General features: G+C 33.0%; 1 protein-coding gene across 2 annotated transcripts; it reads left to right on the plus strand.

Annotated features, from left to right (window-relative positions):
- Positions 1 to 1,797: 1,797 nt before the first annotated feature.
- LOC18100462 (probable RNA-dependent RNA polymerase 5) lies at positions 1,798 to 12,113 on the plus strand. 2 transcript variants are annotated; one of them, XM_024603285.2, is made up of 19 exons: positions 1,798 to 2,266; positions 2,407 to 2,569; positions 2,655 to 2,790; positions 2,986 to 3,060; positions 3,509 to 3,701; positions 4,406 to 4,601; positions 4,701 to 4,788; positions 4,927 to 5,070; positions 5,862 to 5,921; positions 6,020 to 6,091; positions 7,235 to 7,341; positions 7,683 to 7,831; positions 8,216 to 8,438; positions 8,661 to 8,886; positions 9,594 to 9,739; positions 10,276 to 10,441; positions 11,172 to 11,316; positions 11,475 to 11,635; positions 11,748 to 12,113. In XM_024603285.2, the coding sequence occupies exons 1-19, from the start codon at positions 1,930 to 1,932 to the stop codon at positions 11,982 to 11,984; spliced, it is 3,024 nt and encodes a 1,007-aa protein (XP_024459053.2). In that variant the 5' UTR covers positions 1,798 to 1,929; the 3' UTR covers positions 11,985 to 12,113. The 2 variants fall into 2 exon arrangements, with proteins under 2 accessions (XP_024459053.2, XP_024459052.2); XM_024603284.2 differs by having other exon boundaries at positions 2,189 to 2,300.
- The last annotated feature ends 853 nt before the right edge of the window (positions 12,114 to 12,966 follow it).

The raw sequence follows: 12,966 nt of genomic DNA on the forward strand, positions 1-12,966 counted from the left end.
TTAACTTCTTAAACGATACTTTTCATAACTTCAAGAAAAAAACATAAAAAAAAGCCTTTCTTAAAAAAAAAAGAGCACAATTATCAAAGAACATAAGAAGTCTACTAACTTAAGCAAGAAGAAGTATGGTGTAGGTTCTAGAAAAAGACATGAAAGTTTGATGGATAAGACAGTAAGCTGTTGCAACTTGCAAGTGTTAGTAAATGAGTGTTTGATGTTGGTTATAACTTACTTTTTTAATTTTTTTAAAAAAATTAAATTATTTTTTGTAAAAATTTTTGGATTATTTTAATATTTTAAAAATAAAAAAATGCTTTTTTATTTGAAAAGAAAATGTTTTTTTTTTAAATTCAAAATCAAAATTGAATTGGCTCAACCCTAACCTATAACTCGATCCTTCAAACATATTAATCTAAAGTAATAACTATAGTTATGATGACATTGTTTATTTTTGCGTTTGAAATTGCATTTGGCTAAAAAACATTAAATTAATGTTTCTTTAGTGCCCTTTTATGGTTTTAATATATGCTAATGTTAACAATAAAAAATATAAAAAACATTATTTTAATATATTTTCAAATGAAAATCACTTTAAAAAAATATATGTACTGCACTACCGAATATATTATAAGTTTTTAACTGTTTAATAAAAAAAGAGCAAATAATCTGAAAAAAAAAGTATTTGAAAAAGAAAATGGAAGAAAAAGATGAAAAGAGTTTCTTTTATCAATTTCTTAAAAGATACTTCTTATAGCTTCAAGAAAAAGAATAATAAAAAGAAACCTTTTTTGAAAGAAAGTACAATTATCAAAAAACAAAAAAAGTCTACTAACTTAAACAATAAATACTAGGGTGTAGGTTCTAGAAAAAGATAGGAAAGTTTGATGGATGAGATAGTAAACTGTTACTAGTATCAGTTGGAAGTTGTAAGAGAATCAGAAAAAAAAAATAGCATACTAGTATAGAGTTCCAATCCATTCATCCAAAAGTAAATACCTACTAATCAGTAAATGAATGTTTGATTTTAGTTACCACTTACTTTTTAATTTTTTTTGTTTAAAATGAATTATTTTAATATGTTATATTAAAAATTAAAACACTTACTTTTATAAATTTTAATTTAAAAAACACTTTAGAAATAGCTCTGCATCATAATAGCAAACACACATTAAATTAGTTTCTAATAGCATAGTTATCTGTGGAGTTTAATGAAAAAACCAATAGTGAATTCGGCTAATCAAACGATTTGTTTTATTGTTGGACAAAAACATAAAATATTACTCTCTCTTTTTTTTTTTTTTTTTTTTCAATGTATGCATGTTTATACAATGGTACGTAGAAGAAAGAAAGCTTCATTTTTCAGAATAAGAAACTTGATTGGTTAGGCCTTAAACGTATCCTCTTGTGTTCCAACTTCTATCTTCATAAGAAATTTCTTGTTTTAATATTTCTGTTTTGAGTTTTAATCCTAAAAGACCAACACCACATTTTTATCAGCTTGAATTTCCAACAATGTAAAATAGTCTCGTCTGTTACACAAGAAATTTGTTGATATCCTATGATCGAACCTTGGTATGCTGTAACCCTCAACTACTCTAGATGAACTTTCACGTCACTTACTTTGTTAATATATACAGTAGTTCTGATCCATAGAATATGCAGGCAGGCATCGTAGATGATTTTCAATCTGTCACTCTCCTGGTCGAACTTCACCATGAAGAATCCATGTCCCACAACTGGAATTCCAAATACAACCTTCTATTTCTATCTCAGAATATATAAATACGCAGTCCCGCTTCCTACCATAAAAGACAAAAATCTAAGATGCTCACTTACCAAGTATAAAATCCAGCAACTCTCACTCAAAATTTCAAATAGCATTTTGCACTGCCACTGCCCTTCTTCAGTAGATCAGTAGAGAACAATCCAATGGCAGAGATAAATAATGATAAAATAGTGCCATTGCCTTGTGCAGTGGAGGAACTGATAACCAAAATCTGTAGGGAGAAGGATCGAAGGCCGCTAGAAACCAATACGAGGTCGACACTGGCTTCGTTAGGGGAAGAAGTTGCTTTAAATATTCTCAGGAGAATTTCTGGTCTAGAGATTAGAAAAAGTTTTGACGGTTTCGTTCTGCACTTGGCCAAACAGTGCTCTCCTAATATCAATGCTTCTTCTTCTTCCCCCCACATGCACTCCTCCCTCTCCCCATCTCCTCAACAACCCCAGAATCGTACAAACACCCGTTTACTGATGAATTCTCAAAGTAATGTACTTTTTTTTTTTTTCATTTCGAAATGGTAATCATCACTGTTTAGAAAACTTTGCTGTCTGTGAAGGTCAAAGATGCAATTCAGGTTCTGGGTTGATGTTTTTGTTTTTCCTTCTGTGGGGGCAATAATATAGGTGATTCTGGTGCTCAATCTCCAACTCCATTGAAGCTTGAAGGTTCATCAACCATGGATTCACAGAGACAGAGAGGAAGTGAGTCTACAACCAGTCAACATTTGGTGGCTTTGGGAGAGCTTGAGTTTAGAAAAGCCTTTCTTATCTTAAATTACCTTGGAGGGTAAGCTTTTCTTTGCTTTGTGGTTTCTTGTGTTTTGCTAGCTGCTTGGTTGATAAGGCTTAATTTATTCTCAAAATATCTACAGAAAGAATTTGGAAGAGGTGGTATCCGCTGATCAAATTAGGGGGTATAAGGATTTGCCAATGGAAACATTTGAGTCAAAAATTTGGGACGCTTTTGGATGTAGGAGAGATTATATAAAGGAAGAAGATCGTGTCAAGGTAAATATGTCATAAAACTATCTGGGTTTTATGCTCTTTAATTTGTTTAATTTTGAAATTTGAATGATTTGCGTGCTGGAGTCGCGGGTATATAGTGAATGTGTACGTGTAAATTGCTTATCTAGAATTGTAACTGATTATAATCCACTGTTTTTATTATTATTATTATTATTATTATTTGTTGCTATACTGCAGTATCTTGATTGGGATTCTGGGAAAGCACACATCTATCATTGTCATGTTGATCCGGATGGAAGTTATAGGTTCAAGGTTTGAATTTCTCCTTAATCACATGCACATGCTTATGCATACATGATAAAGAGAACCATCAATTGTTTTACTCTCCTGAAAAAAAAGAAAAAAGAAAAAAGAAAAAAAGAAAAAAAACATGCTGGTGATTCATGATCAAATATTTTCTATTCTGGAAATTTTGAATTTGGATGCTTTTTTCCCATTCAACTTTATGCTTGTATTATCATGGTTAATTTGTGTTATCAATTGTATGAAATTCGCTCGTAGTTAGACCTGTATCAGTTCTTTTATTCCAGATGTTGATAACATGAAATGCTCCTTTCCAAGGGTTCGGAAACAATTATGTTATTTATTGTGATATCCTACTGTTGCTTATTGATTACTGAGAGAAACTATTGATGTGTTTTTACTGTAAGAAGACACAATTTTTGGGTTAGCATTGTCATATTCATTAAAATTATTTCAGGGACCTTACCTCTCCAAGCAGAGAAATGTCCTGCAAAGGACCTTGGGAGATGACAATATCTTAATGGTAAAGTTTGAGGAGGTGAAAGATGAGAGATATTCAGTGAGCAGTTCTCTGGATAATTATTTTGCCAAGTACAACAAGGTTCTTAGAGAAGGGATTCATGTTGGTTTGCGTTGTTACCGCTTTTTTGGTTAGTCTATAGATTGCTCTTCTTGTTTGATGAATATTGACTTTTGGATGACCCTTTTTGAGACACTGTGCATTCTATATTAATAACATACATTATACACTTATAAGCATAAGTTTAAGATGACTGTCGTAGGATGTTTGTTCCTTTGTGCAGGAGAGTTAACTTTGTACAATGCATTTAAATAGATAATTGTCAAAATCTCTATAAACGAACTTTTACTTTCCTATGTTGTTATGTTCCAAGTCCTTTCGGTGTAACGAGATACCAGTGCAAGTCAAATATTTTTCCTTTCTTGTTTCTGTCCTTCAATGATAAGGCATTAGCTCATCATCTCAGTATGATCTGTACCATGCATTTCAAGAACTGTTTGTCATTGGGCCTTTGTAATAGATAGCTAATGGAGTCTTATACAAACTCATCTTTAAGAAAAAAAGATTGTTTTCGATCCATGCTCTCAGATCCATTGCAAAATTGGTTAGTTTCACTTGTTTTGTAATGAAATTAAGTATTCCGACCATTTGTATCATAGTTTCACTTCTAAAAGTAGATATTTGGGCAAAAACTGTCACTTATATGTGTCACGGCACAGTGGCAGGTGATATTGTGGCGTACATGGTCTTCTGAACATCTTTTGTTAGTTTTTGAATCCTTCTAGGATAATCATTTCGTTTAACTGACATTGGTTGTTGACCGTTGTTGACCAGTGTTTAAAGATGGAGGCAAAGAAGAAAAAAAGAAAGACCCGACCACTTCTCCTGTCAAGTGTTTTTTCGTCTGCATGGAGTCTGTTGCATCGGTTGATAATCAAGATAATATTTTGTGCGGGAAAACAATCCGTCAAGCTAGATCTGTTTTTATGCATGTGGACAATTTGTCCAGTTTGTCCAACTACATGGCTAGGTTGGTGACACTATGATCTCCCCTCCCCCATATTTGAGAACCATGTTTAAAACATGCTCTGTTAGCAATTTGAGATTAACATTGTTTGAAGAGACTCAGGTTTTCGCTGATTTTGTCAAAGACCATGAATCTGGAAGTTGATTTATCCTTTGTAGATATCAAGCCAATAGCTGATGAACCATGCCGGGTGCGATTTATATGTTGATTTGTTTTCTTTTTTTTCAAAACATGGCTTGTTATTCGCTAGGTATGTGTGGACATACACAGATTATTGCCTGTTTGTCTATTCAATTTGCTGTTCTTTTTTATGTTTTTGTTGTTGCAGGATAAAGATGGTAATGCTGTTTACGGTACAGATGGGAAACCTCTTATACATACAGATGGAACTGGGTTTATATCGCATGATTTGGCTTTGAAATGCCCAAAGAATCAAGTCAAAGGAACTTGCCTCCAAGCTTCCAATATTGAGGTTTGTGGTTAATAGTTTGATTTCATTGTGCAATATGTTAAGTAAATTCTATTTAAAGAAGGACAAGTATCATTTTCTCTAAATTAATATGAACATAGAAGTTTGATGATCATACTTTAGCTTTTATAATTTAATGTTTTGTTTTGTGTGTGGTAACCACCCACTTTAAGTTTGACAATGATCCATTGATAATCAAAATTCTAACTCTAGGAAAAGAAATAGAAAGAAAATGGGTGAGTCAAAATAAATGAGTATCTTCTCTTTATGTTTTACACAAACTATTTTTCATTGAAGCTTGTTTCCAGTCATTGAAAATTTCCTTTTCCTGACCCTTTTGTTGCATGCACGCACTGGTATCCATGGCATTGTCAAAGAATAGTTCTTCCAACACAAGGCTAACCAGTGGAACTTTCACATTATTATTAGTAATCGCTGAATAACTGAGAATAAAAACTATCTCATTGCTTCTACCATGTAGGAGCTCACTAGAGGGGGGTTGGTTAAATAATTTAGATGATAACATGTTTGTTCACTATTTTCCTTTTATGATGTGTATGCTCGATCTCATTCCTCAGATTTATAGCATTATGTTTACTTGTGATTTATCCCATCTGTTTTTTTTTTTCCTTTCCCTAGAACTGATACTGATTCTTTTGTGAGTATATAATTTATGGAGGCAATGTTTTACCTCTTTGCTGCTTTCTTCCATCCATATGTTGATGTTTTTTGTTTTTGGATAAACAGAACTTTTCATGTTTTGGCTCATTTGTTTTTTTTCCCTTCACTGCTAGAGATTACGTGTTCATAATGAAGTCATGGAGCAAAATCCAGAATGTCTCCATGGGGATCCAGTATGTGCATCTCAGTCATTGCTAGTTTCTCTGGTTTTAAAATTCTATTGTTTATTTGAGGACTTGGAATCAATTATCTTTTCATTTCTTTTTTCAAGCCTTTGCTGATCCAGTTTCGTCTCTTCAATAATGGTACAGCTGTCAAGGGAACTTTCCTTGTGAATAAGAAGGTATAGTTTTGGAATTTTTTTGTATTCCATTGAAATAATAATGAGTTGATTTTTTGGATTGATATCCTCTCGTGTTCTTTTGCATCATGTTTTGTCATGTTCGTGAGATCTAAACTATTAAATTCAAAATGAATGGGCATTATTTTAATGCATGTTAAAATGATTATTGTTTTTTTTGCTTCACCAAATCTAGATCATTAAATTCAAAATTAATGGTGACATTTGGAACATGATTGGTTGTATTCCCTTGGGAACACGAGAGGATCCAAACATTACTTTTTTGTCCATATTTAAGGTTCATTGAAGCCAGTCTGGTACAATGATGATTTTAAAATTTTAGAGAATTTTCACATGTCGATACAGTTGATGTACTTACTATCTCTGAATCATACGAGGTTTCTAAAACTTTGAAGATTATTGGATCTTTAGTTTGATGCATAGGAGTGATTGTAATTTCTCTTGTTTCAGAGAAGTAAGGGCTTTTGATGTAAGATTATTAGGGGTGGAGAGGGAATTGAACCAAACAATCTATATGCAGGTGAACTGAAGCTGTCCAAATGACCAGAAGTCTCTAAAAGAAAGTACATCATATGAAATCACATACTATCTATTTATCTACTTTGGGACAATAAATGTTTGGTTGAATAACTAGCAATTATGGTTCCATCGCTGTCAGAATGGAACAATTTCCTTTGAGGCTGGAGGGGTACGAAGCTAAACTGATGACCTTGTGAACATGATGATTGCAAAGTTGAATATTATGCAATTTATATTCACACTCCCCTTTTGAATGCTTTGATCTACTTCAATTTTCTGCCACAAAACTTTCCTTTCTCACCACTATTGCCTCCATTTCTGATCTAAATTGCATACAACTCTATCTGCATCAGCAATGTAGTTTGGGTTGATATGACCTTTGAATTGAAATCGGTGGACCTTTATGCCAGATTTTTCTGTTATGACATGACATATTAATAAATCATTCACATTACTTCAAGAAGAAAGTTTTGAAATCCAATAACTGGTGGGTTATTGATGGTCCCAGCCAGAGTTTGTGGATAACCTGGTTCCTATCTAGCTAATTTCTTTCTTGATTTGTTTGTGTTTCTGATATCTGATTATTATTTCCATGTTTTTTTGTAGCTTAATCATCGAACTCTGCACGTAAGGCCTTCTATGATTAAGGTTGAGACGGATCCAAAACTATCAAATACTTTTTCAAAAAATTCATTGGAGATAGTTGGAACCAGGTAGTTATGATTTTTGTTCTTTATTATTTCCTGCTTGTATGCTCTCTCAGTTGATGTTATGTTTTGGTTTCTAACTCAACAACAGAAGTACCATAATAATACAAATTGTTTTATTGTAAGCTACAAAACTAGATATTCTGTTCAGTAGTTGGACATGAGTTTTTGCAGTTATGTTTGAAAGAAGCTGCCAGCAAGTTGGACTGGCTTGGAAGCATTGTGATGTATCTTGATGAATAAACTTACTGATATAGAGAACCCAGTGCTCTGCTTTTTCTGCCAGTAACTATGATTTATCCAATGAAAGAAAAATGTGGTGACGTTTCTTACTTTCCATCTCGCAGCTGTCGACCAAAGAAAACGTTCCTTTCAAAGAATTTAATTGCACTTCTTAGCTATGGTGGTGTTCCAGAAGAGTTTTTTATGGGAATATTGAATAATGCTCTGGAAGATGCCCATGGCATTCTCTCAAACAAAAAAGCAGCTCTACGAGGTAGTTTCCTTGATAAGAAGTGTTTGTTTTAGGTTTTCCTTCTGATTCTGGTTTCTTCTTTGAAGATTAAACTGGTCAGCAATGCCATTGATTATACATCAACTTCTTCTGTTTTGCTATTCCTTTGTGGATCCTTGCCTGACCATTTCAGAAAGGATTTTTATGCTTTATTATCTTTATTTTATTTTCATGGATTTTACTCTTTTATGACTTATTTTAATCTTCCCAGGAGGTGGTTTATAATGATTATTCTGGTGTTCCTCTGTTGAGTTGGTTATTCATTGATTTATTTATCTATATTTGTGTGTTAATTTATTTTTTATTCTCAATGTTTCCAACTCCTATTAAGTAACTGTAACAAAAGTTTTTCTTTGCACTGATCAGTTGCACTTAATTATGGGGATATGGACGATAACATTGTTGCAACAATGATTGGCTGTGGGATTCCGCTAGAAGAACCGTATTTGCAACATCATTTGTCAATACTGAAGAAGGAAGAAAAGAAGAGTCTGAAAGGAGGAAAAATACCTGTGCCTGAATCATATTATTTGATGGGTACAGCTGATCCAACTGGACTCTTGGAGAGTGATGAAGTTTGCATAATACTGTACGTTTGTTATTGGCATGTTTCTTTACTATTAATGTGACAAATATATACATACACATTAGCATTTAACTAGCCGGATTTGAAAGTCACAAGATTTGTTCTATGCCTGGCTATTATGTATGTGCATAGTTTACCCCTACACACACCCCCATAGTTGCAATTTTGGATTGAAGTTATCAATGTAATTATGAGATGCTTTCTTTCTTGATGGAAAACATGCAGAGATTGTGGACAGGTTTCAGGGGAGGTATTAGTCTATCGGAATCCAGGTTTACATTTTGGAGATATACATATTTTAAAGGCTACATATGTAAGGGAGTTGGAAGATTTTGTTGGAAATGCCAAGTATGCTATATTTTTCCCATGCAAAGGACCACGGTCTTTGGCAGATGAGATGTCAGGTGGTGATTTTGATGGCGACATGTTTTTTGTGTCAAGAAATCCTCGGGTCAGTGTTATTTTCTCGGTCTCTAGATGAAACTAAGCGTATTGGAAGAATATCCCTTTTACTTATTTATTTCATTCCATTTAGGAAGGAAAAATAAAAATAAAAATTGCTTTGTGTTAGGAGTCAGGTTCTTCAGCCATTCTCTTATTTCCATTTATTTTTGAGAATATTATTTTAAGTAAAAAGTTAAAATGATATGCAAATAGAAAAAAGATTTAGAGCATTGTTTCTTGACTGTTCTCTCAATTTTCTATTGAAACAACTATGACATAGACGGCTTTTTTAAATGAAAATTTTGTTTCCACTTCATTTCAACTTTTTACTAGTGTCTCTGAGGAATAATTATAGCTAGTGTCTGTTAAAGTGACAAACCATCACTGCTTTTATATTGATAACCTACCGGCATCTGGCAAATAAAACCTCTAGAAACTGTTGCTTTTAATTTGCTAATTCTACCGTGTTTACTGATGATGGAACCTTTTTACGTATATTTTCCTTCACCCTTATGGTGCATCTCTTTGAGACTCCTTCATGTGTATGTCATTTCATGTGCTTGAATTTTATTTCATACCAGTGATCAACTGAGAACTGTTTGTATGTCTTTGAAAGTTCAGTCTTGTGTAAATAAATTTTTAAGTTCTGTTCCTAATTGAGTGGAATATGTATAGTTTCCAAAATTAATCATTTGCACTCTGTTATCTCTTCAGCTTCTGGAAAACTTTAAACAAACGGAACCTTGGACACCTTCTACTTCAACCCCTAATGAGCCTAACAGAAAACCAAGTGAATTCTCTGATGAGGAGTTGGAGGTTGAGCTTTTCAAACTATTTTTGAGGAACAGGTTTCAGCCAAGGTAAACACTTGATTGCATAACATGATAATCTTTTGCAACCAGCCAGCCACAATGCTTCATTTTTGTCCATTACATGTCTCTCTCGTTTTTAGTGTTGATTAGAAAAAACAATTTTTTTTGAATTAGGATGCTACACTTGTGCCCGCTAATCTCAATATATGAATTTATTTATTGATAGAATATCACATTAGTGATGTAATGTTGAAATTGTACCTTATTTCTCGAGTTATATGGGTTGTTTACCCCTTTGAAAAGGTCCAAGTCTCAAACATTTCTTGCTCTGGGGTTTGAAAATTTGTTTTCATACTTGTATGAAAGATGAAAATCTACTATGCTAGCTTAGGTTAGAGTACCCGTTCCTAAGCCTGGATAAAAGAGTAGGGTTGGGGTAGGTTTACAGCCAGCATAAAACTGTCATTTCTATGGTATGGATCCTTTTGATCTAAACTTGTATGAAATATAAAGGCATGTAATCTATTTTAGTTATGTAGCTTCATCACTAAGTTCAGTGCTTCAAAGCTTTTGGCTACTTTCAGTTTCACTGTGGGGGTGGCAGCGGATAGCTGGCTGGCAATGATGGATCGGCTTCTCACATTGGGAAATGATTGCACAGAAGAGATAGCTTGTGTGAAAAAAAATATCAATCTGTTGATTGATATATACTATGATGCTCTAGATGCTCCAAAGAAAGGTGGAAGAAAGGTTAGTTTTCCAACCTTACTGGCTGTCAAATGTACACTAACTAAAGTTTTCTTATTTCTTCTAAACTGGATGAAATGAATTATGGGTTAAATTTACTTTAAGATGATAACTTGTCCCAATATTTTTGTGAACATGGCAAAGAAGATCGAATTCCCTGATGCCTTATCTGCAAGCATTTTGAACTTCTAAGTTTCTGCTTCTTGATATAGTATGACGATCAGCTTTACCAATTTCATGTGCTTTAAAATATTATTTAGTTCCAATTGCATATTCATTCTCTGGAATCTGCACATGGCATTGAGGATTGTGGCATTAAAGATGGCTGATGAGTTTTTGAAGACTCATATTCATACTCAAAGGAGATGGACAAATCTTAACTCTGCACATTTTAGCACATTTGATTATTTCTTTTCCTTCGATGTAAATCAGAAAAATTACTATAAATTTTTTTCGGTGGTTGAGGAATAAAAAGCACTGAATATATGCAGAATGGCTATTCTTCTAATGAGCAAATAAAATGAAGATTACCAAATACTCAGCCATTTGAAGGGATTTGATGTGTAGAAGTCACAAAGTTCATGTTCTTGGTGATTATGTGTATGGATAAAGATATTCTAATTTGCATTATTCTTGAGGAATCCAGTTTGGGGTGGTTTCTTTGATGATATTTAATTTGAAGTAATTTATTAATATTTTGAAATCAACGAGACTTTTTCCTACTCTTAAACAGATTGAAGTTCCAGAAGCTTTGAAGGCAGAGCTGTTCCCTCATTTTATGGAAAAACACGAAAAGAAAACTTATCGATCAACTTCCATATTGGGAAAAATTTATGATAAAGTGAAAGCATACGAAGATATGGATCTGTCATCAAATGGTGAGGGTTTTATGAATCTAAAGATTGAAGCTACGAACCTCATGTGGTGGTTAAGTTTCTCAGGACATGAAAATTATTTGAAGATTTTTTTTATTTTTTTAGCATTTACAAATATTATCATTAAATTGAGTTTTATTGATGCTTTTTCAACCTGTTAGATGTTTGGAAACACCCTTGCTTTGACGGTGAAGTTCACGAGTCGTGCCTTGTGAAGTGGAAGGGACTCTACGGTCAATACAGGACGGAGATGCGCAATGCTCTCCAGGCTGGTAAAGAGAAGAACAACGAGGCTAATGAAGTCATAAAAAAATACAAGGAGGTCAGTATATTATTTCTTATATGCTTTATTAATCCTTTCCTATTGAAATAGTGTGGGTGCTGCTACCTCTTGCTTCCAACTCCGCTGACTTATCATCGTCCGTCTCATATAGATCTTATATGAAGCTGCGGAATTTAATTTGAGCAGACGAAGAGACGAGGAAATCTTTGAGGAGGCCAGGGCTCTATATCAGGTTACTTACAATCATGCCAAGAGGCAAGGAGCTGTTGGAAAATGCGGTTTTGCGTGGAGAGTCGCTGGTTTAGCTCTTTGCACGCTCTACGTTTTGAAGAATCAAGAAGAAAGACCTCTGATATGTTCACCATCTGCTCTCAAAGGGATTTTGTAGTTCAGACTAGAAATGTTGTCATAAAGATTTATGGCAATAGAATGGATAAGTGTATTGGACGTCAGGAATGCGATATGTTACAGCCTAACACGTGCTTAATCATTTATCTTATCTCTAAATTATGTGAAATTTTGTCTCGGGTTTCATCACCCCCATTTTCACGAGTTAATCAAGATCATCATCCTTTTTTTTTTTCCCCTCAAAACTAATCACAAGTATGCAAATGCTGTTAATGTTGGGTTTTATTTTTTTTTTAAAAAAAATATATATATATATATACACAATAAAAACAATAAATTTAATTTTTTTTTTGGAAATACCAAGATACTTCTCAAGGTTGTTTAGGATTTATATAAATATTACCTAAAGATTATATGTATTTTTCCAGCTTTGCATAATTGATTCTATAATTATAATAACTTCATAATTTTCTTTGCAAAATATTTTTTTATCCCAATAACTTTATCTTTACTCTAAATTCATTAATCAAATATTAGATTCATCAATCAAATATTTGATGAATATTAAAGATAAATAAACCTTTATTAAAAATTAAATATTTCTACATGAACAAAGTCAAATGCTATATATAATCAATCAATTGGCTGCATGGCATATATAGTAATAATCTATCACTTGCATTAAAATCAATCACTCATATATCAAATATTATATCGCTCTACTTGACGATAATTATTTTACTAGGATAATAATTTAGTAAGGTGATCTATAAAATTCTTTTCACTGGGTACTCGTTCCATCTTTACATCTTTTATTTCTATGATTCTCTAATCAAATGAAATTGTCAAAATATATTTTTGAATAATTGAAGAGATCTTGGTTCCTTTGCTTCATTATTATCATAGTATAGAGCTATTGTATTAACAATACTAGGAACCACACCTAGTTTAATGGTAAATGATCCAAACAACCTTTTTTGTCTCTTCAAACCATTGTTTTAAAACCCGGCTCGGTCCGGCGG

Source organism: Populus trichocarpa, chromosome 6 (genome assembly GCF_000002775.5).
Source record: "Populus trichocarpa isolate Nisqually-1 chromosome 6, P.trichocarpa_v4.1, whole genome shotgun sequence".
In the NCBI taxonomy this organism is placed as follows: Eukaryota; Viridiplantae; Streptophyta; class Magnoliopsida; order Malpighiales; family Salicaceae; genus Populus; species Populus trichocarpa.